We start from the raw sequence: 27,322 nt of genomic DNA, 5'->3' as shown, positions 1-27,322 counted from the left end.
ATCCTGACTTTAGAGAAATATATATAAGAGGATACCAGGAAATGAGATAGAATGTTGGAAGCATAGTAGTTTATGTGAAAAAGCCAGTCCTAATAGTATTATGAAGAACAAGGTGGTCATAGTTCCTACCCTCATGAATATGTATTAGAGTAATAGCAATTATTAGAATAGCAATATGTATTAGAATATTCATGAGTTTTCAAAAACACATGTTCTTATAACCTATATATTATGAACTGCTTCATTAATAATAGAAAAGTGAAACAACTTAATGAAGGGAATATATTTTTTAAATAAAGCAAGCATATATTTTATTTCTTTATATTTCATTCCCAATTCTATCAAAATAACAAGGAAAATATTCATGGGAAATTCTTGATGAAGGTTTTAATTTGGGTTACAAGTTTCTTTTTCTAAGCATCACGTGTGAATAAGTTGACAGAAGATACATAGCTAGAGAATATGAATTTTAAAATATTTATTTAAAAATGTTAGATCCAGGAGCTGGAGAGAGACTATAGCAGGTGAGTCTCTTGACTAGAATATAACTGACCTGAGTTTAGTCACTGAACAGCAAGCCAGGAGTCAACCCTAAACATCATTAGTATATTAGAAACTCATTATTGGAATTGTCACTGGAATATCATAGTTTTAAAAAAATTTTATTGAATCACTGTGAGATTCAGTTACAGGCTTTCATGTTTGAGTTTCAGTCATACAATGATCAAACACCCATCCCTCCACCAGTGCACATTCCCCACCACCAATATCCCTGGTATACCACCTGTTTCCCACCCATCCCCTGCCTCCATGACAGACAATTTCCACCATAATCTCTCTCTTCTATTGGGCATTATGGTTTGCAATAATGATACCGAGAGATTATCGTGTTTGGTCCTTTATCTACTTTCAGCACACACTTCCCATTCCGAACGATTCCTTCAACTGTCATTGTCTTCTAATGAAGGGAATAGTTATAGATTCTATCAGCCCTATTAAATAATGAGACAATTTTGTATAGAAATATGACTTAATTTAAAAATGAGATTAAAATAAATCCCCAGGTAGCAAATAATGTAATGATCCACATAGCAAACCTTTCTAGAAGAGTAATATATCATGTTTCTCAAAACAACTACAGTAGACTCATGTAGATAATACTAACAGTTTTCCCAGCTTGAATTCTATACCTAGACAAATTAAATCAAAATTTTCAAAGCTAGAGTCCTAGCATTACTGATTTTGCCAACACTGATAACCGTTTCATGAACATCTTTAAGCATGAAAAGTAAAGTCATTTTGAAAGAAGATTGCCAGAGGAAGGTCTTTGGGGAATTGAGTTAATGGAATTAAAATCATAGGTACATGGGAACATCATTAGCTAAGTTATAAACTCTTTTTTTTATGACAAGAGAAAATGAGAAGATTTTGATAAAGACTAAAATATACCTTGAAATGAAGAAAGAGATGTCAATTGAAATTAAATGTCTTTGATCTCAATCATTAGTTATCTTTGGTACTAGCATTTTGTGGGCATATTTGTGCTACATACCTAAGAGTATCATGACTGTTACACCACTTAGCTTTGTTATAACACTATGAGGCAGATACTGCTTTCCTATTCTCATTTTACAGAAGAGAAATTAGAAGATGAAGATACATATGAGGACAAGTGATTTGTTAAGCTCACATAGTGAATGACAGCTATCTTGTGCATCTAGATTCAATAATACACGCACTTCTGTGCAAGCCTTAAAACCTTTCTCTTAACTGAAATACTGTGTGGAAATGAGAGACTCTAGCTATGAACTTGAGGAAATAGGGTTTGGAAATTGTTCTGGGGAACAAAAAGAATCAGTGATGAGTTTGTCTGTGGAAGAACTAGAAGGGAAAAACTATGGTTAGAGTTCTTACATTTGTTCCATATATGTGTACTCTGCTTATTTATGATTCTCTGATAACACAACAATATGAAAAGAGTGGAAAACATGAAAGTTAAATCAATTACAGTGAGATTGACCGCAAATGGAGCAGTAGGAGAGGGCAGAGATCCAAGACCTAGAATTGGTATAAGGGACTCTGGACTCCAGAAGGACTGAAGAATCTGAGAAACTGGAAGATGCTGAAATAGTGGGTTATTTTCATGAGAGTAGACATCAGAATAGTAGGAGATAGAAAGAGAAATTATTGAAAAGAGGTTCTTTAGAATTGTTTTCTCCCGGAATAAGGAATTGTTGCAGACTTTGAGGCAAAATTTAGTATTTGGGTATGAGGTATTTTTTGGTTCAGAAGTGCCTTTTTCACTGTGTCAAATAAATCTTTTAGGCCAGGTACTATCTTCAATACAACACAATCTTAAATAAAGAGATGTCCCACTAAATTTAGATTTTAATTGGTAGGCATTTAAATGACACCATGGATAAATGGCGGAGGAGTTAAACATTTTAGAGGAGTTAAAAATGTTGTATTTCTTTGAGAAATTTAAAGACTCATGAAAAAATACTCTACATCATTAATCATCAGGGAGATGAAGATCAAAACAACAATGAGATATCATCTCACACCACAGAGACTGGCCCACATCCAAAAGAACAAAAGCAACCAGTGTTGGCGTGAATGTGGCAAGAAAGGACCCTCCTTCACTGCTGGTGGGAATTCCAAATGGTTCAGCCCTTTTGGAAAACAGTATGGACAATTCTCCAAAAATTAGAAATTGAGCTTCCATTTGATCCAGCAATACCACTCCTGGGAATATATCCCAGAGAGGCAAAAAAGTATAGTCGAAGTGACATTTGCACTTGTTTATTCATTGCAGCACTCTTTACAATAGCCAGAATCTGGACGAAACCTGAATGCCCAAGAACAGATGACTGGTTAAAGAAACTTTGGTACATCTACACAATGGAGTACTATGTAGCTGTTAGAAAAGATGAAGTCATGAAATTTACATACAAGTGGTACAATATGGAAAGTATCATGCTAAGCAAAATGAGTCAGAAAGAGAGGGATAGACATAGAAAGATTGCATTCATCTGGGGAACACAAAGTAACAAAATAAGAGACTGACATCCAAGAATAGCCGAGATAGGTACCAGGAGATTTACTCCATGGCTTGGAGGCCAGCTGCACATGCTAGGGGAAAAGGCAGCTCAGATAGAGAAGGGAGCACCAAATAAAGGATATTGGGAGGATCCTCCCAGGATGGGAGAAGCATGCTGAAAGTAGTCTATAGACTGAACATGACTGCCACTCAATGCCTCTTTTGCAAACCACAACACCCAAAAGGAGAGAGAGAACAGAGGGGAATGCCCTGCCACAGAGGCAGGGGGAGATATGGGGGATGGGGGGTGGGAGGGATACTGGGATCAGTGGTGGTGGAGAATTGGCACTGGTGGAGGGATGGGTACCGGATCATTGTATAACTGGAACCCAAGCACAAAAATCTGTAAGTCTACAACTGTACGTCATGGTATTTCACTAATAAAAATTAAAACAACAAGAACAAGAACAAGAACAACAACAACAAAAAAAAAAAACAAAAAAAAAGAGAATGGTTTCAAAACAAAAAAAAGTTACATTTCATTTTAAATGAGGAAATGAGTAGACTATTAAAATTGGTGATTTCATTTAGGATACACTTGAAGGATAAGATTGGCTATCCTGAGATCAAATATGCAAAACTGTTAGAAAAAACCTAAACTCAACAGTCAATCTGGCTTTATTAGCAGATGAAAGCTAGCTTTTAATTAAAAGTAATTATTCTGAATTACTTTCATGTATGTTATTTTGGACTGCATTAGTGAATTAAATAAATGAAAGATAGAACTAGATAAAGCTCAAATCCAAATTTTGGTTCTAACCTTCTTTTGGGGTGGGGGATATTTCTCAGGGCACTGTATTCAGTGCTGGGGGTAGAGCTAGGGTTGGCTGCTTGTAAGTCAAGAGCCGAACTCCCTGTATTATCTCTCTGGTCTTAACCTTCTTGCCTCAAATTATTTTAAGAACATTGCTTAATATTTTCTACTCTAGAATCCTAACCGGACTTGAGCACGTATTTATTAACTGGTAAAATCTTAATTAAAATTTACTTGCATTTTGTTAAATAAAAAGCACAACTCAAAAAACATATTACACTAAAGGATTGTTAATAAGATTGCCCTGTATAGTATTTTGATCAAGTCTTAATTATAATGATGGGTTAGTAACAGTATTGTTTTCTTTCACGGCTGGGCTTAATTAAATGTAATTTTTGTTCACCACAGGATGCTTAGCCGTACACACTTTATTTTATATTTAAAGCTAAAGTATTCCTTAGGTGGGAATTTAATTCACACATTCCATAAAGTTCATTTTCATTTGTTTTCCTTTAACCATTCTGGGGAACCAGTTATGAAATAGATACAGACTCTGGAGGAGGAGGACCCCAGAGAAGGCTGAATGAAGGAAACAAAGTTGGAATGGACTCAGATGACTTTATAAAGGCTCATGAAGAGACATTGTTTTCTCAAGAATGACTGAAAGTTTATGGGAAAATATTTATTTGCCAAACACAAGCACACACTTAGAAGCAGTTATCACAGTTATATAGCTCTTTCTTATTCTACCCATGACCACTGTGGGCAGAAGAGAGGTGTCCCGTGGGTGTGCATTCACCACACATAATTAGGGATGCATGTAATAGCTAAGACTTGATTGTAGCATTGCCATATATGAATTCTCACTCCCATGAATATGTATGCATGTATAGTTAACCGTATTGACTCTTTGTAGGATGAGATTTTCCATGCATGTTGCCCTGAACTCAGATAAAAATGTCCCCCTTCCTGATGGGCCAGCTCCTTCCTGCCCTACCCAAACCCTGCCAGACTCCACTGCCTCATGGCTGAGTTCCACAGAGATCTTAATTTGCGGTAAATTTCAGATACATTTTCCCTCCTGAAAACTCCAGGCCTTCTCAGAGTCAGGATGGGCAACATCCCCCCAGCTCCTCATGCTTCTGGAAACCTTGGCAGTCACACCTATTTCCCACAGCACCACCATGTAAGCTCATCTGCCAGCCTTGTTCTAGAAACTCATAAGTAAATCTTGAAAGAGGTCAGTTAGCCACAAAAATTTCTTGGGAACCTATTTTCAGCTGAGACCTCCAGGGCAATCTTGGGAGAGGGTTGGGCCAGCTCAAAGTCATGGCAGCTGCAGTCACAACCCCAAACCACCACCATACCCGTAGTCAGACTAGCCCAGTTATATATTCTGGATTTTCTAGAACAATATCTTCAAACTCTACAATACTGACATCCCAGTGGTAGCACACTAGATTGGATGGGAATGGAACATAGAAGCCAATCAATCTTGACCAAAAAAACATTAACACAGAATGCTTAACTTTGCAACAACAGCTTAGTAAATCCTCAGACAGGACTTAACGTCCCTATGGCAAGATGCAACGATTTTCATAAAATTTTCTTCTATGGAAATTTTTTGATCATTCCATTAGCCATTTAGTGGTCACAAGTCATATAAAATAAATTACTGTGGGCCTGCTGCTGGGGCGGTGTTGAGGCGTACTTGGAAAAATAAAGAAAAGAGTGGAAGGAAGATGAGAGTGGGTTAGGTGCTGGAATACTGAATGCCTATAGCAAAACATCATTACTGACTGTAAACCATAGTGATTAAATAAAATGGAAAGAAAAAACCCCAACCTCTTTGCAATTAAAAAAAAATGTTCCTCTTCCTTGTTGGTGCTCTTTTTTATGAAATTGAAATCATGGTGACACTGTCTCTCACTCTGTGAATTCTTGCCTAATGGTGTTGAAAGCTTCCCTTTGGAAGGTTAAAATTCACATTAATGTCTGAGGATGTCCTTTTTTTAAAAAAAAATGCTTTGCAAGATTTGGTATAATCAGTTCTCTCTTCAAAATTGCAAATGTGTTTTATCTATCCTGAAGCAAAAGAAGGTGGTGTGAATAGAGAGCTGTCACCCAGGAACCTGGTTCTTCACTATGTATAGTGATGAGACCAGGACTTCTGATATGTTCAGTACATGTAGTGAATTATAATATAAACCTCAAGAGTAGTGTAAAAGAATAGAGCTTCTTGCTGCCAATAGATTAATTTAAAACAACGTGAAGGTGGTGATTCTGATTGTGACGTAAATGTGTATGTGAACTGAATTACCAGAGAGGATTAGTGTGTACTGGAGTTAATGTCTAAGGTGGTAGCATGGTGAGAATTGAGGACTAACTAAGCCACAAAAGCCACAAAAGGTCATGCCATTGACGTCTAATTAGCTCAGTATACAACAGTTTTAATTGTTGCAGGCAGCATCAGCATAGAAGTGTCAAAAGACAGGACCTGGTTTCCATCCCAAGTTAGTTTATAATCTGATACCGTGTTTGAAGTGTGCTGTCACAGTTTGTCCAATTGGACACAAAGTCTCCAGACTGCAGGGCTTCATGTTTAAGGACATCTTCTCAAGTGTAATTGAATGAAAATAATCTGCCTTAAACCTTTTGAATTCCATCATTCCCACACTGTAGCCCAGGTGAGCAAAGCAGAAGAGGCACAAAGTTAATGTGACTGCCATTAGTTCAGGTATACAAATGAAACCATGTTCTTTGTTAACGAAGCCACACGGGGAAAAATATCTTTCTGGATAATTTCGTAAAATGTGAACATATCCCAGTAGTAAAGTATTAGCAAGAAATGGAGCGTCTTGAAATGCAAATTTCCTGACATTTCACTGCTACTGAAATAATTGCCCTACCATGCTGAACTAATAATAGCTTAGTTAAAGGTTTCATTTAGTCTAACCAGTGCAAAAGGCACATACTCTGGTAAACATTTCCATTTTAGGATGGGTTTTCTCTATTTTTCTCCCACACATAGGGATCTCACAAGCAATTAAATGTAATTATTTATGTGAAATGGAAAGGTAAGAGCATAAAGCAATGCCGTGCCAATCAGATGCAAGTTGCATTCCCCTTATGAAAACTGAAGAAAGGAGTCCTGGTATCTGGATGAAGTAATTGTTCTTTGAACTCTGGAATAGCTTTTGTTCACTAAACACTTTTCAAATGCACGTTCAAAATATCAAGGCCATTTAACTTTTATGTATCTATGGAAAAATTACATTCAGAATCTGCAAGCTTTAAGAAAATCTTTTGAAGTAGTGGTTTGAATCTCTTCCCCTGGGTCTGGGAATTAAAGTCAGTGCTTTATACTCAATCTCTTTTGTTTGTCACTCAACCACATTCCTGGCCTCTGAATCACTTAGTAATCTGTGTTCAGTGAAGTTTTGGGTAAGTTGTAAGCTATTTGGAATCAAATTGCATAAAAATCACTTAAGGGCCTAAGGAATCTTTTGAGAAGTGATTTGGAAGTATAAATCAAATACAAGAAAACATTTATATTACTATGAACCAATAATTTTACTTTTGAAAATCTATACTATGAATCTTAAAAATATACTGAAAGAGGCATATCCACAAATATTTTCACTGAATAGCTCTTAAGAATAACAAAATAAGTAGAACTATCTTGTTTTTGAATATTTAAAGTAATTCTCACACAACCAACTTTGAAAGGAACACTAAGTGTCAGTAGAAAGCTTGTTAGTGATTGCAAAGATACTACAATGGGTAGGGTGCTTGCCTTGCATGTGATCAAGCAGGGTTCAATCACTAGCATCACATATGTAACCTGAGCCCAGCCAGGAGTGATCTCTGAGTGCAGAGCAAAGAATAAGCCCTGATGCCCCAATGGGGGGCAGGTGAGACCCCTCTCCGCCCCAAAGGGCCCAGACCCTGCAGCCAAAAAACCTCCAGAACTCAACTTTTTCAGTGCCCATGGCTGCGTTCCTCATGCTCAGGCCGAGCCTCACCCCTGCGAGTGAATCCGCAGGAAACCCAGGTATGTGGGACTTTGTAACTCAGAACTCTAGGTTCAATGGAACTGAGAATGGGGATCCTCTGACTGTATCCACCTGTTTCCAGCAACTCAGTAGTCATGCCCATAAGCCACCTCTGGCTGGAACCAGATATTCTTGTCATTGCCAGAATTGCATGTCCTTCTCTCCCGGAAGGGAGCATAACAAGACACATGCCTTAAGCATGCTGCTGGACCCTGTGCTGTTTCATGTGGAGTGACCCAGAGGGGAGTAGATGAGACCCCTTTTCACCCAGTCACAGTAGTAGAAAACCTCCAGAACTCAACTGCCACCATGGACAATGCTCACGGCCTCTCTCCACACACTTGGACCAAGCCTCACCCATGAGTGAATCTATTCCTGGACAAGTCATATCTCACACCACCCATACTCCAAAAGTACAGCACCATATTTGATGGGGTTTAAAATAGGCAACCAATCTTAGAGGGAAATATTTTATATATATATTTTAATATATATAAATATATATATATATATATATATATATATATATATATATAGGCTGCGTGCAAGGCAAACACCTTACCACTGTGCTATTGCTCCAGCCTATATCAGTGGCCAAGATCCAGAGACTATAAAACAAAGCTCCCAGAAAGAAGCAACCCAGAGTCTCCTGTCTGCATGCCAGACTGTCTTCACCAGGGCCCCTTGGACGGGGGTGGGTTGAGTTTCCCTCCCTGCCCCTATCAGAACCCTGACAACCGAAGACCTCCAGTCCCCAGCCACAGACATGCTCAAGGCCACTCTCCACATGCTTAACAAGCCTCAAGCATGAAGGAACCAGCAGAGGAATCCAGGTGCATGGGTCCCGGGGCTGAGATCTCCAAGCCTGCTTGGATTAGGACTGGGCCTCCTACACCCAGATCCTCCATTTTCCAGTAGCAAGGCAGTCACACCCACAAACTGACTCTGGCGCCATGAAACCCCAAGATCCAGAGACTATAAAACAAAGCTTCCAGAGTGCATGGCCACAGATGTGGCCATGCTACCTCTCATAGTCTAGTTCTCCTTCTTGGAGAACCTGGCAAGCTACCGAGAGTATCCTGCCTGCACAGCAGAGCCTGACAAGCTCCCGTGGTGTGTTCAATATGCAAAAACAGTAACAATGGTGTGTCTCATTCTCCTGACCCTGAAAGAGCCTCCAATATGGCACCATTGGGAAGGACGAGTAAGGAGAAGTTGTTAAAATCTCAGGGCTAGTACGAATGCAGACGTTACGGGTGCCCACACCAGCAAATTGATGAATAACGGGATGACAGTGATACAATGATTGATATCTCTATATATGTATATATATATGTATGTATACATATATACATATGAGCACACAAAGCTCAACCTTTAACAACATGTTAGTTATTTTATTTAGAAGGGCTTAATGACCCCGGGGTGAAGTACAACAATCTTTACACACTTTCCTCTAAGGAAATTTTTGGGAGCATTTTCAGCAGTTTTTCATAAGAAGCAGTGCAAAATAAATGATTTCAGTTCTGCTTTGGGGCAGGGGCTGGGTTCAGGATGGAAACATCAAAAAATATGGTGCTGGGAAGGTGTAATGGTGGTGGGGTTGGTATTCCAATATTAAATGTAATCAAATATTGTGAACTACTTTATATTAAAAAAAAAGTAGAAACCCTGAGCACTGCTCTTGTAGCCAAACTCCCCGCCAAGCCTTTTCCCGAAAAAAGCTTATCAAAGTAGATAGCAGTGTGATACATTCATATTATATGCAAAGCTGGTCAAAACTAGATAGCAATGAGATGCATTAATATTATATGCATAAAAATGCAAAAACTTAGTCTATGTGCTAGAGAACCACAATTATGTAAAAAATAATACATAGAAAATAGACCAAAAAATACATGAAGGTGTCAGTGTAAGCTGTATTTGAATGAAAAAAACTATCAGTGATTATTCATCTTTTTTATTTTTTCAAATAAAATATAAAATCTGTAATGAAGCATAAGCTCTTGAACTTTACCATCCAATTGTCATGCTTAACTAATTGTATTGAATATTTCTCTCCCTCAAACCCTTTTTTTATGTAAATACATTCAAGATAGTTAATTATTCACAAATGGAAACCACTCTGGTTGAAATACATAAACTCTAATTAATGTAGATCTCTCTAATTGAAGATTAACAGAAATTCACTGATATGAGGTTCTTACAGAATAAAAATCTACCAAAAATTAAATGTTGAATTTTTTTGTTATGCAGTAATAGACATAGGTATTCAAAAGTTGTAATTTTTTAGTGAATTCATTTCATTGAATTTTAAAAAATATTCAATCATGCCAATTGTTATTATAATGTCAATTATGTAATATGAAAATGGAAAAATATTTTAAAAAGCCTATATAATTCAACAGCAATAATAATAAAAAATACAAAAGCAGATTTTTGGGTTTTGAGCAAAGCTGTTTGCTCAAGTCTGAAACAGATAAGCTGGTTAACTTTAACAATTTAAGCTCTGTATATACTGGAATTTCATCATTTGTTTCTAACAACAATTTTAAACAAGTGTTTACATTTATATGTGATTTATAACTAAAAGGCAAAATAAGTAAAGTTTTGTTTTATTTACATCATTTATAAGGTATTACAATACCAAAAAGTGGGGAGAAGAAATGAACAGAAACTTTCTCAAAGAAGTACAAATGGGCAAAAGACACATGAAAAAATGCTCTGCATCTCTAAACATCAGAGAGACGCAAATCAAAACAATAATAAAATATCATCTCACACTGCAGAGATTGGCACACATCAAAAAGAACAAGAACAATCAATGCTGTCATGGATGTGGGGAGAAGGGAATTCTTCTTCATTGTTGTTGGGAATGCCAACTGGTCCAACCTTTTTGAAAAATAACACGACATTCCCCCAAAAGCTAGACATTGAGCTTCTCTATGACCCAGCAATACCACTTCTGGGAATATATTCCAGGGACCCAAAAACACACAACAAAAATGCCACCTGCATTTCTATGTTTATTGCAGCACTATTCACAGTAGCTAGAATCTGGAAACAACCCAAGTGCCCGAGAACAAATGACAGGTTAAAGAAACCACGGTACATCTATACCATGGAATACTATGCAGCTATTAGGAAGAATGAAGTCATTACATTTGTTTATAAATGGATGGAGATGAGAGTACCATGCTGAGTGAAATGAGTCAGAAGCAGAAGGACAGATATGGAATGACTACATTCATTTGTGTGATATTATACATATATATGTATATATACATATATATATGTATGTATATAGACTAATAACCAAGGCCAGGTAAATAGGGTCCAGGAGAACTGGTCAATAGATGAAAACTTGCCTCAGGAGTGTGTGTGGGCAAGCCCATGGCAAACATCATTATCAATGGGGAGAAACTAAAAGCCTTCCCTCTAAGATAGGGCACAAGACAGGATTGCCTACTCTCATCACTCCTATCCAATATAGTACTGGAAGGACTGGCCATACCAGTTAGGCAAGAAAAAGATGTCAAGGGCATGCAGATAGGAAAGGAAGAGGTCAAGTTATCCCTATTTGCAGATTATATGATACTATACTTAGAAAATCCTAAAGACTCTATAAAAAAGCTCCTAGAAACAATAGGTTTGTATAATAAAGTGGCAAGCTACAAAATGAACACCTCAAAGTCCGTGGCTTTTCTATATACAAATAACGAACGAGAACAGACGTTCAAAAAACAATCCTGTTCAAATAGTACCTCAGAAAGTCAAGTACCTAGGAATCAGCTTAACTAAAGAGGTGAAGGACTTATACAAGAAAAGTTATAAAACACTACTTCAAGAAATAAAAGAGGACACTAGGAAATGGAGACACATTCCCTGAACATGGGTAGGGAGGATCAACATTATCAAAATGGCAATACTCCCCAAAGCACTATACAGATTTAATGCAGTCCCTATCAGAATACTCATGACATTTTTCAAAGAAATATACAAAACACTCCTGAAATTCATATGAAACAATAACCCTCCCCCCCGAATAGTTAAAGCAATCCTTGGGAAAAAGAAGATGGGTGGCATTACCTTCCCCAACTTCAAACTGTACTACAAAGCAGTAGTAATTAAAACAGTATGGTATTGGGCTAGAAACAGATCCTCAGATTAATGGACCAGAGTTGAGTATTCTGTCACAGACTCCCAAATATATGACCACTTAATCATTTACAAAAGAGGAAGCAATGTGAAGTGGAACAAGGAAAGCATCTTCAACAAGTGGTACTGGGAATACTGGATAGCTACCTGCAAAAACATGAACTCTTAAGTCTGTCTAATGCCAGGCACAAAAGTCGGATCAGAGGGGATTAAAGACTTCAACAAAAGACCTGAATCCATAAGTTACATGAAGGAAGATATAGGCAAAACCCTTCATGACATTGAAGCTAAAAAAATCATCTTTAAGGATGAAACATCACTGACCAAGCAAACGGAAATGAACATAAACAAATGGGACTACATCAAACTAAGAAGCTTCTGCACTTCAAAAGAAACAGTGACCAAAATATAGAGAGAGCCCATGGAATGGGAAAGAATATTTACCCAATACCCATTTGATAAGGGATTAATATCCAGGATATACAACACACTAGTGGAACTGTACAAGGAAAAAAACTTCCAACCTCATCAAAAAATGGGGAGAAGAAATGAAAAGAAGTTTCCTCAAAAAATAAATACAAATGGCCAAAAGACACATAAAAACTTTCTACATTACTAATCATCAGGGAGATGCAAATCAAAACAACAATGAAATATCATCTCACACCACAGAGACTAGCACACATTCAAAAGAACAAAAGCAACCAGTGCTGGTGTGGATGTGGGGAGAAAGGGATGCTCTTTCACTGTTGATAGGAATGCCAACTGCTCCAGCCCTTCTGGAAAACAATATGGACATTCTTTCAAAAACTAGAAATTGAGTTTTGATATGACCCCACAATACTACTTCTGGGAATATATCCCGAGGGTGTAAAAAAACACAGTAGAAATGAGATCTGCACCTATAAGTACTGTTCACAATAGCCAGAATCTGGAAACAACCTGAGTGCCCGAGAACAGATGTCTGGTTAAAGAAACTTTGGTACATCTGCACAGTGGAATACTATGTAGCTGTTAGGAGAGATGAAATCAAGAGATTTGCTTATAAGTGGATGAAGTATCATGATAAGTGAAATGAGTAAGAAAGAGAGGGACAGACATAGAAGGACTGCACTCATTTGTGGAATATAAAATAATATAATATGAGATGTATACCCAAGGATAGTAGACAAAAGAAGATTGCCACATAGTTGGAAGCCTGTCTCATGAACTGGGGAAGAAGGCAGTTGGAATAAAGACTGGATCACTAAGTCAATGATAGTTGGAGGATTCGTTCTGGATGGGAGACGTGTGCTTAAAAGAAGATAAAGGACCAAACATGATGTTCGCTCAGTATCTGTATTGCAAACCATAATGCCCCAAAGTAAAGAGAGAGTATGGGAGAAATTGTCTGCCATGGAGGCAGGGAGAGAGTTGGAAAGGGGAGATACACTGGGGACATTGGTGGTAGAGAATGTTCACTGGTTGAGGGATGGCAGTTTGATCATTGTTTGATTGAAACTCAAACATCAAAGACTGTAACTGTATGTCATGGTGATTCAATAATAGCACTGTAGCACTGTGCTCCCATTGTTCATTGATTTGCTTTAGCGGGCACAGTAACATCTCCATTTTGAGACTTGGCTGTTACTGTTTTTGGCCTATTGAATACGTCACAGGGAGCTTGCCAGGCTTTGCTGTGGGGCGAGATACTCTTGGTAGCTTGCTGGGCTCTCCAAGAGGGGAGGAGGACTCAAAGCTGGCTTGGCTAGGCTGGCCACGTGCTATCCCTCCAGATTCAATAATAAAAAATAAAAAATATATAAAATAGTGTGTGAGGGGTGAAGGGCAGTTAGGATACAGAAGGGTCCAATATGACAATAATATTTGGTGATGATCAAACTGAGTGTTGAAAGTAGGTAAAGGCATATACCTGGTACTTTCATGATCTGTATTGCAAACCATAAGATCCACCCTCCCAAAAAGGGGGAATAATGAGGGGTGGAAGAGAGGGTGAGAGAGACAGAGAGAGACAGAGAGAGATGGAGAGAGAGAAGGAGAGAGAAAGGAGAGAAAGGGAGAGAGAGAGACATAGAGAGAGAGAGAAGCGCCTGCCATAGAGGAATAGGATAGGGGTGGGAAAACTGGGACTCCTGGTGCTGGGTTCAAGGGATGGGTGTTGGAACATTGTGTAACTGAAAGCCAATCGTGAACTACTTTGTAACTGTGTCTAGCACTGTGATTCAATCAAAAAGATTAAAAAAAAACTCTAAAGTTAATTGTTTCCTTTCTATTTCTTCCAGAAAATGCCAACCACTAAAAACTTATATTCACAATAACTGTCAGAATCAGATTTTTGAGATTTACTAATGCACTGTAGCACTGTCCTCCTGTTGTTCATCGATTTGCTCGAGCAGGCATCAGTATTGTATCCATTGTGAGACTTGTTATTACTGTTTTTTGGCATATTGAATATGCCATGCGGAGCTTGCCAGGCTCTGCCGACACTCTCAGTAGCTTGCCGGGCTCTCTGAAAGGGACAGAGGAATAGAATCAGGGTCAGCCGTGTGCAAGGCAAACACCCTACCCGCTGTGCTACTGTTTCAGTCATAATAAGGGAATTAAAAAAAAATGGCCAAAGGCAACAGGACCTGAGAACTCTCTACAGAATCGAGCTAACCATGGTGGAGAGACAAGGGGAATAAGTTTTTTTCTTTTTTTTTTTTTGCTTTTTGGGTCACACCCGGCCATGCTCAGGGGTTACTCCTGGCTCATGCACTCAGGAATTGCTCCTGGTGGTGCTCGGGGGACCATATGGGATGCTGGGAATCGAACCTGTGTTGGCCATGTTGGCTGCGTGCAAGGCAAACGCCCTACCCGCTGTGCCATCGCTCCAGCCCAAGAGGGATAAGATTGAGACCCTGAGACAATGGTAAGGGAAGGGGTTCTCTGATGGAGTGTGTTGTATTGGGAAAGACGTGTGTAAATACTAAAGGGCAGTGGCACTCTATCTCTCTCGCTGCCCATTTTTGGTGGTCTCCGCTTCCCCCACCCCAGGGAGGCTGAGGGCGATGGTCTGGGGAAGGAAGGAATGAGCGCCAAGCTGGTCAGTATCAATTGCAATTTATTCCAATCTCCTCTGATTTTCCTTCTGCTTCTCTCTCTCTGGATCCCCCAATAATAATAATAATAATAATAATAATGATGCAATAATTATTATTTATTTTTTGCTTTTCTGAAAGCATTTCAAACCAGTGTTTTAATTAAAAGACTTATTCAATATATCACTCTAAAAAACTTATATATAAAATGGTTGGCTCTGTGATAATGATTAGGCTTATCCTACAAAGAGATGCTTTCTTTCTTAGTTTTTAAGTTATGTTTGCTAATTTCTAAGATGAATTACCTCAAGATTTCACTAGAAGATAGAAGAATTTTTTATCTAATTATACATGAAGAAATATTAATTTTATATTTTAAGTTTTATCAGCTTTAGGGGTTAAAGCAATTGGTTTAATGTTATTGACATTAGTTATCAGTTATTGATATTAATGACACATCTGTATTTAATGCTTAAAGAGCAAATAAGTTACACTCATTTCTTATTTTGTTAAGAAGTTGTAGTTAGATTACGTAGTTAATATTAAATCAGTGAAAATAATTTCCTATAATCATTTATTTAGTTGGACATGTAATCAGGGCTTATCATATACTAACCACTGAGATATAGCAGTGATTATATTGGCTTTGCAAGTTTACATTTAGAAATAGATTTTTGTAGAATCACTTTTAAAAGTTAAAAAATATAGTAGCATACCTTTGGTTCCTTGAACTTGGGGAAAAATGCAAAAAATAAAAATAGCCCTTCTAGTTCCCAAATACTTTCTGGCTTCTGTGCATCAGTACTTCTGGCAAGAATCATAGAACAGTTTCAAATCTCATTTTAGAAAGTAAAAAAAAACAGAAATATGAACAATAATTAAATATTGATGCCCACTGGGTGAAGATAACCTTCTTGGTTTACCTTTATGAAGGTGCTAATTTATAAAGAACATGTGACAGTGCCTGTTTCTGGAATAATCTGCTTATCTTTCCCTCAGGTGTAATCTCTGCTTAGGGGCCAGCTGGACAAACCTTTATCTCATTAACCTTCTGGAAGAGCATCTGTCAACCTAGGTCTAGGACCCTGAGTGTCATTGTGAACAAGTGTCCGTGGACAGAAGGAATGCTTTTTTTTTTTGGTATTTATTCACCTGTTACAGTGACACAAAGAGACAGGGGAAGTTCTGCCAAATTGGGAAGAAGGCTGACAGGGTCAAATGTTTTCCAAAATGACATGCACAAAGAACTTCTACTGAGAAAGCTTAATTGCTATCCCTGGAAGTATGTGGTTATTCAAAATGTGTTAGTCTCCTGAGACTGCAGAGCTGTCTCATTGAAATGTGCTGCTTTATAAATTGTTTTAGTTCTAGAATTAACATATGGATGGCTTTGGGATTTTAAGTCCGAGTTTAAAAAAAATTAGTCATTGATACACAGAGTTTGTCTAATAGTTCTATAAGGCTTATGAAAAATATTGGTGTCATGTCTCTGAACATAGACCGCCACTTCTAGGTAAGATAGCTAGGATGGAGGAGACGTTACTGGGGCCTGCTTGAGGCAATCGACGATTAACAGGATGATTTGTGATCTGTGATTTGTGATTGCTCTGTCTGGATGACTTATCCCTTTCTTGAACATGGGGTATAAATGTTCTATATTTCTATTATTATTGTTATTATTTTGGTCAAACAAGCATTGCTTAGGAGATTTGACCATCATTCCTGGTGATACTTGCCTAACTGGGCTGGGTGGTTTAGTGATAGGACTTGAGGATGCAGAGATACTTGGGTCGTACTGCGCTGGCATCACCAGGTGGTGGTTGAAGTTGGTCAGAGTACATTGGCAAGGCAAGGCTCACTTGGTGTTCACCTTTGTCCCTGGATAGTCTGTATGCTAACTTTTGTCTCTTCCTTTCCAAGAGATTTTCTAAATTACAATTTCAGTGTCTGACTCTCTTATAAATCAGAAAATACCACTGAGAAGAAGTAACCAACTGAGCTAACTTGCTTATTTTGTTTTTGGGCTTTTCATAATCTTCTGGAATTGCCTCATAGTCTGTTAGCTCTCCTTGCTTTTCCATATGATGATTTTATATTTTAGCCACTTTTTCAGTATTTCCTTAGCAGGAGGCTTAGTACATACAACCTAAATTGTTTTGTTGGTTAGAAATTCTAAAACCCTATTGTTGTTGACTTCTTTCTCATCCAATTTATTGTCATGGTTTTATATTTTAAAAAATTCCTTCAATGTAGTTTTTTGTGGGGTAGAGGCAGCAGAGGTTAATAGCTTCCAGCTCATTTCTTTAAGTGTAAGTTATTTTGGTGATATCTAAAGAAAATTGCAATCATCAAATTGGTGTAGAATCTTACTGGAGACAGTGTATCTGAAAATGAGAAATGAACTATCGATAAAAGAGGTCTCACTTTTAAGTAAAATTCCATCTAGGTAAAATTATGTGAAGATTGAACAGAATAAGTACTTATCTATAATTTGTACATAAATGTTTCTAATATGCATTGATATGAACTGGAATGCTGGTAGATGCTAATAAAATTCTTTCTTATTGCATATGTCTGGGTTATACTTATGCTTGTAACTGCGGTTTGAAGCATTAGTGTCCTTCTTCCAATTTCAAGTTATGGAAGCAATTTCAACTAGATTGTTTTCTTAAAAAAAGCATACAGCTTTAAGTAATTTTTAAAAATCTTCTCTATCATATATGAGAGTATTAAATGTCTATTAAAATGGCAACCATTTAAAAGATTATTTTGACAGCAAAACCTTATTCATTTTCTTCATTTATAATTAAAAATATACGAGTAAATGATGTTGCTAACTACCAATTTGGAAAGAAAACAAGAATGATAAACATTCATTATTCTTGAAACAATATCATCTGGAACTATGAGATCTTTCTCTAAGTACTGTTGTGTTTAATTATGGGTCACTGTTAATTAATCCAGAAGTGCTTCTTGAAGCTCATTGACTGTTGACAATAATTACATATTCTTAAATAGGTGAATTCTCCCCTTCATTTTCTAGTAGAATTTCTGTGGTACATTTATAATGTACAAAGTTGGTTTAAAGGGTATATGTCTTTGCAGATGTATTCCCTCGTCTGAAATCAGTAGAGATAAGAAATGGCTGTGAAAATGAATCCTGTAGAGAAGTGATGCTGTTTATTGTAATCGATAAAAATTTTGAGTTTCTTCTAAATGCCAAGTTTGCAATTAGGTACTCTATATGCTTTGAGGACATTTTCTTAGCACCCCTGTGAGGTTAAGTTCTATAGTCAATTTCTGTGATAAAGATGAGGAAATAGAAACTCAGAGAGCAACATAATCACTCACAGTGAGGCAGGATTTTCAACCTAGATCTTTCTTATTCTGAAGCCTATATTTCTAAAATTTTTCCTCACTGTACTCTTTCTGCAGGAAAACTGTTGCTAGTAAAGTTGATATTTAACAGACAAATCAACTAGGCCAAGGGGAGAGAAATCAGTGACACGGCAGAATCATATCCAAAGTTCACTGTTTACATGGATCTTTTCCTTCTCCTTACATCAAATAATTTAGATATTATAATTTAGATATTTTTATTTATTTTTATTTTTAGATAATTTAGATATAATTTAGATATTATAAGTTAGGTGACTATATAAGGAAATTTTCCATTCCAGGGATTATGTACTTTCTTTGGTAGAAGAGCTACTATCTCTTTAGGTTCTATTATTTTTCCTCTATCACATTATAGATTTTGGGTATGTCTCTGCAATTCAGGCAGGCAGAAGGAACTTTAAGTATTTCCATTAACTCAAAAGAAGTGAGTTACCACTAGAGATTGAACTGTTCCTAAAATAATCCACTTCTAGGAGAGGCAGTAGGCAGTGTCTAAGAACATCAGTCCTTCTTCTGAGAAATATCCAACATCCTCGTCTGTTTTTCTGGGGAGTCTTGAATTATGTTTTTCTTGTTAATACAAATTCACCCCATGTCTCAGAGAATTTCCTTTCCATCATTCTCACATCTGAAAAAGGAGGGGTATAATGCACAGAAGCACAAGGGTACCATCGCTTGTCCGGTCTAAGGTGGACTCCTGTCTTCTGCATTTACCCTCCAGATTATCTCACTTTGGCAACCAGCTAAAGACTACAGGATTAGACAAAAGAAGGGCTGCCTCAGGCATAATGAGGGGAAAAAACGACAGATGGAATCTGACAAAAGCTGAATACAAAGGGCAGAAATACAGGGAGGCATTTGTAGGACCACAGGTTGGCAGTTTTAATGAGACTGTGAATGATAGCTACTCAGGGCCAGAAGTCCGGCATCCTCATCCACCTTCATTATTTTTGTGCGGACCTTCTCGTTGAGATCTGGCATTGGGAGGACTTGAATGACCCCCTTTTTCTTGTGGAGACAAAGCAGGCCAGTCTTCCTCGCAAAGCTCTGTTAAGAGATCTTCCTGTCTCTCTTTATCCTTCTCCAATGCCTTGGCAAGAAATACAGTAATGCAGAATAAACAGATATAAACCCTCTAAAAAGAACTGTAAGCAGAACATCTAAAAGTAGGTAACAAAAGAATATCTTAATGGGGCCAGAGAGTTAGCACAGCAATTAAGGTCTTGCATGTGGCTGACCTGGCTTCTTCATTCAGAAACACATGTGATCCTCTGAGCACAACCAGCAGTGGTCTCTTAACACAAAGCCATGAGTAAGGCCTGAGCACTGCCAGGTGTGAGCCCAAAACAAAAACTCTTAATGAAGTCAATATAAATAATATTTTTATCCATAATAGGTTTTATCCTATTCTTCACAGTCTGGACCTTTGATTTCCACCCGAAAGTAATCTGCAGTCTAGGCAGAGTCAGAAAGGTTAATAAACAAAATAGGAGACTAACACACAAGAATAGCCGAGAAAAGTACCAGGAGGTTCACTCCATGGCCTGGAGGCCAGCCGCAAACGCTAGGGGAAAAGGCAGCTCAGATAGAGAAGGGAGCACCAAATGAAGGGTGTTGGGAGGATCCTCCCAGGATGGGAGAAGCATGCTCTAAGTAGACTATAGACCAAACATGATTGCCACTCATTACCTCTTTTGCAAACCACAACACCCAAAATGAGAAAGAGAGAAAAAAAGGGAATTCCCTGCCACAGAGCCAAGGTAGGATGGGGAGATGGGGGTCGGGAGGGATACTGGGACCCGTGGTGTTGGGAGATGGGCACTGGTGGAGGGATGGGTACTCGAACATTGTATAATTGAAACCCAAGCACAAAAATTTGTAAGTCTAATTTGTAACTGTACCTCATGGTGTTTCACTAATAAAAATTTAAAAAAAGAAAAAAAAAAGAAAAAGCAACCAAAATGTGAAAAAAAAAAAAGGCTTTCACTCCATTTGGGGTAAGAATGAAGAGAGCTGGTTAAGCATTTTACCTGGTACTTGGGGACAGGACAATAGGCATTATCCTGAAATTAACAATGCTAGGTACAATAAGAGGGAGGCTTGACTGGACATAGGGCAGGGGCCCTGCCTGACTGGCTTAGCCTACCTACCTGTTGCACAGAGTGTGCTGAGATCTGAGATGATCTCTGTGACAATTTTGGCTTAGACAGGTTGAAGGTGGGCACAGAAATAGCCCTAACCTGGCCTGGATTCTTCATTGGTGATTCCAATCTTTCTTGGTGTTGTTATTAATTCCTGAGAAAAGTGCGTCTGGGGACATTTCCATCCCATTCACAATGTCTTGGGGCAGATTGCCTACATGGGTTTGATTATAGGACATGGGAAAGATTTGGGGCTCTGAACTTGAGACAACATCCCTGCAAGCATGTTGATGTGGCCTGACAATGACATTATCCGCTGCTTGGCATTGATATCCTAGACACGTAGGAGATTCTCATAAGCACCACTGACAATGGTGATGTGTTAGAATGGGACATATATGCTGTTGTGGATGTCTGCTGGACATGGACATAGCTGATTTTCTAGCTGCTGTACATGTAGCTTTGGGCATCGAGTATCTGTTCCAATGTTGAGACCTTTGAGGTCCTGCTTGAGTTTCAGCTCAGTATTCAGCAGGTCAGACCTGAAAGGTGCTCAAGGAGCATCTGAGGCATATTATAGCATGCCGGAAGATCAATATGCAACAGGTTTTCTGTGCCTCGACTATTTGTATGTCAAATGCAGAGTATCAGCGCAATTACACTGGGGTTGTCCAGGGTCTTTGGGTACTATTAGATGGCCTAGGGGCCCACTTCCAGATGGCTTGTCAAAGGACCCACCAAAAAGCTGGTGATCTGATGATTGGATCATGGTTCAGACTTGGTGATAAAGGGGCACTGTTGTAGATTTCCCACTAACCACCACTGGACGACTATGCCTGCAACATAGTCCTGCATCTAATTGGCCGTAGTAAAGTTGTTCACCACCATTTTTAGTTATGAGTTTGCGAAGGAATACTTGTCTGACATTCAAATACCTTTTGCCTGCTCTTATAAATGCATGGTCATAGGCTCCTTGTTCATAATGGAGGAGCAAGCAACAGAGCTTCACTGATATTTGCTTAGCAAACACCATGGTTCAATCTTCTGGTACTTAGGCACAAAAATATATAGCACAGGGGCATACCAAACTCAGAGTGCAGTGGGAAGACAGGGAGCTGAGTCAGAGATGTGTGGGATGCTTCAGGGGGCATGCTACTTTTCTCATCATATGGGGGATAGGCTGGGATATTTGAGTGGAAGAGTGTCTAGTAATGTTGTTTGTGAGTACTGGTTCCATTACATTGTGATGGTGATGACAGCTGAGAATATGGGGACAAAAGGCTTTTCCACTCTGTTCTAGATGGTGACTTTTAAGGGAAAGTAGATTCCTGGGAGAATCAGTTTCAGAGCAGTGGGTATTCTTGCCTGAACTCAGGCATCAAAGAGGCATTCTAAGGTTCTGAAGTAGCACCCTTGTCCTCTAGGAGGTGGAAGTGCTCTCTTGCTTCCTAATTCCTCCTTGGCAGCAGGTTAAGAAAAAGACCTGCCTGCGTTTCACTTAAATTTTTTTAATTTTTTTTTTTGGCTGAGGTACATAATTTGATGTAGAGCCTTATGTTTTCTTCAAACATATAACATAATTCCATGTTTGTTTCTATTAAAGAATGAACATCACCATTAAATATAATCAACACCTGTCACCTTAGATAGTTAAAACTTTTTTCTTATGATAACATTTAAGATATACTCAGCAATTTTCAAATATACAATGAGATATTATTAATCATCATATTGTTTATTACATTCCTGTGACTTTTTTGTTTTGTTGTGTGGCCACACCTAGCTGTGCTCAGGACTTACTCCTGGCTGTGCACTCAGTGATCACTTGTAATGTCAGGGATCAAACACACGTTGACCATGTGTAAGGCAAGCACCCTACCCGGTGTACTATTGCTCCATCTCTAATACTTTTATAATTAAAATCTTGTACCTCTTGTACCAATTATTCTCTGTATCTATAAAGCTTTTTATTTTTTTTAAAGATTGCACATATGAGAGAGCTAATATATTGGTCTTTTTCTATCTGACTTCTTTTGACCTATTTAACAGCATAATGAGTTTGTGGTTAAATTTCATCTCTTAAATGTCTGGATAACAGCCCATTGTGTGTATATCATATTTGCTAGATTAATTGCATAGTAGTGATATTTTTATATGAATAATCTCAATACTGTTTTTCATAATGTTAATATCCTCCAATTGACATTCTCACAAGAATTGCACAGTTTCTTTTTATCTATGTTCTCACCAACACTTATTATTTTTTGTCTTTAATAATGACCCTTCACATATTTACAGGTGTGAGGACATATCCAACACTCTTCTAACGGGTGTGAGGAAACGTCTAATTATGGCTTTTATTTGCACTACTTTTATGATTATGAGCACATTTTGAGCACCCTTTCCATGTATTTTTGACCATTTATGTGTCTTCTTTGGAAGGAAACATGTACTTTCATATTTTCTGCTTTTTTCATTGAATGTCTTTTGCATACATTAAATGCATATTAAAATGACTAATCATATTATTACTAGTCATTACTAGGAGAATTATATGTAGCTTTAGTGTCATTGAGTCACACACATCCCCACCCTATTTATATAAGATTATGGCAAATGTTGTAGATTCTAAGAGCACAGGCACTTCTCTTGGTGATTTAAATTTCATAGACACTAGCCTCTTTAAATGATGCTATTTAAAGACCTCTGAGGTCTGCATCTTTTCATAGTTCATTGCCTGAGCATTTAAACTATAACCAGGAGAAGTAGTCACATCGGACTCAAGGACTACAAAGAATATCAAGTGTAGAGGAAACATTTCTGGATTTGTGATAGAGAGGAAACCAATATTCTTGGGAGAGTGTTTCAGTAACACAGTGGGAGAGAAAACAGGGTAATGTGCACTGTGGGATCATTGGCTAGTGTTAAGAGGTAGTGAGGGAGACTTCTTTATATGTAATTTAGCTCGGTATGACAAGAATGCGCTTGACAAATAAGTTGGACAAGAAAATTTATTTGACAAACTAGTTGGGCCAAAGTGCAATTAAAAAGAAAAGAGAGAGAGAGATTGGAGAGATGGCTCAAGTGGAAGAGCTCATGTTTGGCATGTGGGGAGCCTGGAATCAATGCCCAGTATCACATGGTCTCCTGAATATGCCCAGTATTATATGGTTTCCTAGGAGAGACCCCAACACAGAACCAGGAGCAGCCCCTGAACACGGCTGGTATCCAAAAGCAAAAACAGAAAGACAAAATATTGTTTATAGAGCATTGAGCTGGAATGCTAGCACAGCAGGTAGGGCATTTGCCTTGCATGCACCAGACCCAGGTTTGATTCCTCCGTCCCTCTTGGAGAGCCCAGCAAGCTACCGAGAGAATCTCACCCGCATGGCAGAGCCTGGCAAGCTCCTCGTGGTGTATTCGATATGCCAATAACAGCAACAACAATGGAGCCTCACAATGGAGACGTTACTGGTGCCCGCTCAAGCAAATTGGTGAAAAACGGGAGGACAGTGCTACAGTGCTATAGAGCATGAAGTATGGGTGAGCGGTGCATTTGTAAGTGAATTCTGGGAAGACGCAAGGGGAAGTGGAAGAAGGGGAGATGAATAGGGAGAGGCTGGTTAATGAGACTATATGGCAAGTAATTTATTTTGGAAGTTTCTAAAATCACCTTATGTATGTTAGGACTCAAAGGAATTTTATTTATTTATTTATTTGCTTTTTGGGTCACACCTGGTGATGCACAAGGGTTACTCCTGGCTCTGTACTCAGGAGTTACTCCTGGCGATGCTCAGGGGACCATATGGGATGCTGGGAATCGAACCCAGGTCATCTGCATTCAAGGCAAATGCCCTACCTGCTCTGCTATCGCTCCAGCCCCTGAACTATCATTTTTATTAATTTATAGTTATTTATATTTTTAAATGCCAATTCATTTTGACTTAACATTTTACCTGCTATTAGTAAGGCTGTATCAATTTTCCACACATTTACTGACTTTCCAGACTATCTCACCTTTGCTCCTATAGTATCTTTTGTTAGTTATGATAAAAATCATTAAACTTTAATTCTTTATGTCATAAAAGAATTATTGTGTGAAAATATCTTATTTTCTTTACTATATTCTAGACCCAAATTGGTATTTTCCAATTTGGAGTGGGTACTAGAGAGGAAAACCATATATAGTTTGGGTTTTATGGTTATGCCTTTGCTAGACCTGGAAATTTGTCTTTATTAATACCTTGAATTAATATTCTAGTTTTACTGTTTATTTTATTTTATTTTTTTTGGCTTTTTGGCTCACACCTGGCTATGCACAGGGGTTACTCCTGGCTCTGCACTCAGGAATTACTCCTGGCGGTGCTCAGGGGACCATATGGGATGCTGGGAAGCAAACCCGGGTTGGCCGCGTGCAAGGCAAATAAATGCCCTACCGCTGTACTATCTCTCCAGCCCCAGGACTCAAAGGAATTTTAGACAAAACAGATATTGCTCTGGAGATACTTTTGATCTAAAAGTGATGCAGTGTACATAGATAATAACAGTGACTAAACAGTTCAGTGCATATCAAAATGATACTTGTAGCTCAGGGGTAGAGCTCATGGCTTACATGTATCAAATTCAGGTTTGCTCCCTAGCACAGCAAAACAACCAGCTAAAACAAACCACAAAATGATGTCAACCAATAAATGTTAGACAAAACACTGTAGTCAAAGTAACAAACATTTTAATTATGCTTTAAAATGATGGAAACTATTCTGAATGATTTTGATAATGTTCTCCAACTGATTCACACATCATCACATTAAATATGTGTTATATCATCTTGCATATGAGAAAACAGAAGCCTGGTAGGCTAAGGAATTTCATATATATATATATATATTAATACTGAGTGATTTAAATCCTGGCTCTGATTATAAGCTACCATCCTATGTCTATCAACTGTCAGCAAAAATTTTGAGTGAAGTTTGTTATCTCAAATTAGAATAGAACAATGTGTCTTGCTTTATTTACAATAATGTCAGTATCTTACTTAAAAATAGACACATGTACTCACTATTTATTTGTATGGCCTGTGAATCTGAACTATTCTCTAGGACATGACGTATTGCCTAATTATAACCCAGATTCTGGGAGGGGGTGACGTTGGAGAGAGAATGGTCAGTATTTTGTAAAAACGATCACAGTCTAAAGAGTACTACAATAATCATCAATTCTAATTAACAGCAAAAGATTAGAATTTAAAAAAAAGCATAACAAGAAATAAAGATGCCGATTCTTTGGTCAATTTTATTAAATGGCAGATATTGGCAATGAGTCTCCAGCCAGGAGTGGTATCCACAAGGCTATAGTCTGAATCGAGCTCTTTTCCTGTATCCATCCCTTCTCCCCTCACTCTATTTCTGGTTTCCAGGAGTCGGCAGCAGCCCCCAGGGTGCACGGCTGTTGAAGCACCACTGGGTGGGGGCCTCCCTTATTTTCAGCGCTTCTGTGCCATGCGCCATTCAGAAGCCAGGGGCAAAGGCAAACCCTCACTCCGCAACTGGGTGCTGGTCACCAACACTCTGCCCTGAGCCATTTCCTTGCTTCCTCTCTCTCCTCCTCCTCACGCCTGCTGTGGTCGCCATTTTGCCACACCTGTGATGGTGTGGGCAGAGGGTAAGGGGGGACCGGCAATGGCACCCGCAGCATTTGTGACCTCATTCTTCCAAGGGTTTAGCTTCGGGTCCCCGGAGTACCAGTCACTGAGCGCACCACGTGCAGGAGTGTCATAGGCCCTGGAGTTTGCATTTCTGGTCCAGCTCCATTGCAAGCAGAGAGAGGGTTGGAAGGGAAAGACTGGTGCCTCCACCATCTTACTTAAGATGCCAATCGGTCTCCTGTCCTTGTATCTTCTCCTTCGTTCTGACCCTGAGCTTCTACTATGTCTGTAGTCACTTGATCGCTTATTGGGCGAATATTTAGGGCAAGGAAATAACAGCATTAGTACCCCAAATCAGAAGCACTACTTTGTGGGGGGCTGCAGGAGGATAAAGCTTTACCTGGGTATGCCGACCCTGGGCTTCTCTCCCTCTCCCCAACCTTGTCTCTCTTACACACACACACATACACACACACACACACACGCACACACACACATACACACACACCTCTTTTTCCATCCCTCTCCCTCCTTACCTGTTCCCTCCCTCAGTATTGAGGTGGGATTGCTAACTTCCTATAATCAGGCTTCCTGGGATGCAGAGGACAGCCGAAGGTTTAAGGATGCTTGAAGCAGATTTTCACTCTAGCATAGGCCCCTCCTTACAGGGGCCACTAGGCCGCGTTAGTGCTGTGGTAGAAATAGTAGCAGCCTAACTTCAACGACCAAGGACCTTTGTTGAACCCCATGCACTTCTTCTGAAGCCTCCTCTGACCTCCAGTGTCCTGGGCATCAACGAAGAAGGCCAGACTTGCACCTGCCTTTCTATCCCTAGAGCTGAGGTTAGAACATAGTGGAGGGAGCCAGGAAGGGAGTTCCTCAAGCATCTCTAGTCTGTCTCTTATGTGAGGGCTCCTAGCAGGGATGGCAATGTCATCCATGTGTATACTTCTTTCTCCATGGGGGAAATGCATAGTAAAGAGCTTCC

The 27,322-nt window shown here is 38.7% G+C and overlaps 1 protein-coding gene across 1 annotated transcript in view; it reads right to left on the bottom strand.

Moving 5' to 3' along the window:
* IMPG1 (interphotoreceptor matrix proteoglycan 1) overlaps positions 1-21,720 on the bottom strand; it is a 139,595-nt gene extending 117,875 nt beyond the window's left edge. The window contains 2 exon segments of the mRNA XM_056109950.1: positions 19,486-19,636; positions 21,505-21,720. Of these exon segments, the coding sequence (XP_055965925.1) occupies positions 19,486-19,636; positions 21,505-21,720 (367 nt within the window).
* Positions 21,721-27,322: the final 5,602 nt, after the last annotated feature.

The sequence above is a fragment of the Sorex fumeus genome, unplaced genomic scaffold (genome assembly GCF_029834395.1).
Source record: "Sorex fumeus unplaced genomic scaffold, SorFum_2.1 ptg000008l, whole genome shotgun sequence".
Taxonomy (NCBI): domain Eukaryota; kingdom Metazoa; phylum Chordata; class Mammalia; order Eulipotyphla; family Soricidae; genus Sorex; species Sorex fumeus.
Note: the sequence above shows the minus strand (reverse complement) of the source record. Positions and strands in the feature narration are given on the sequence as shown.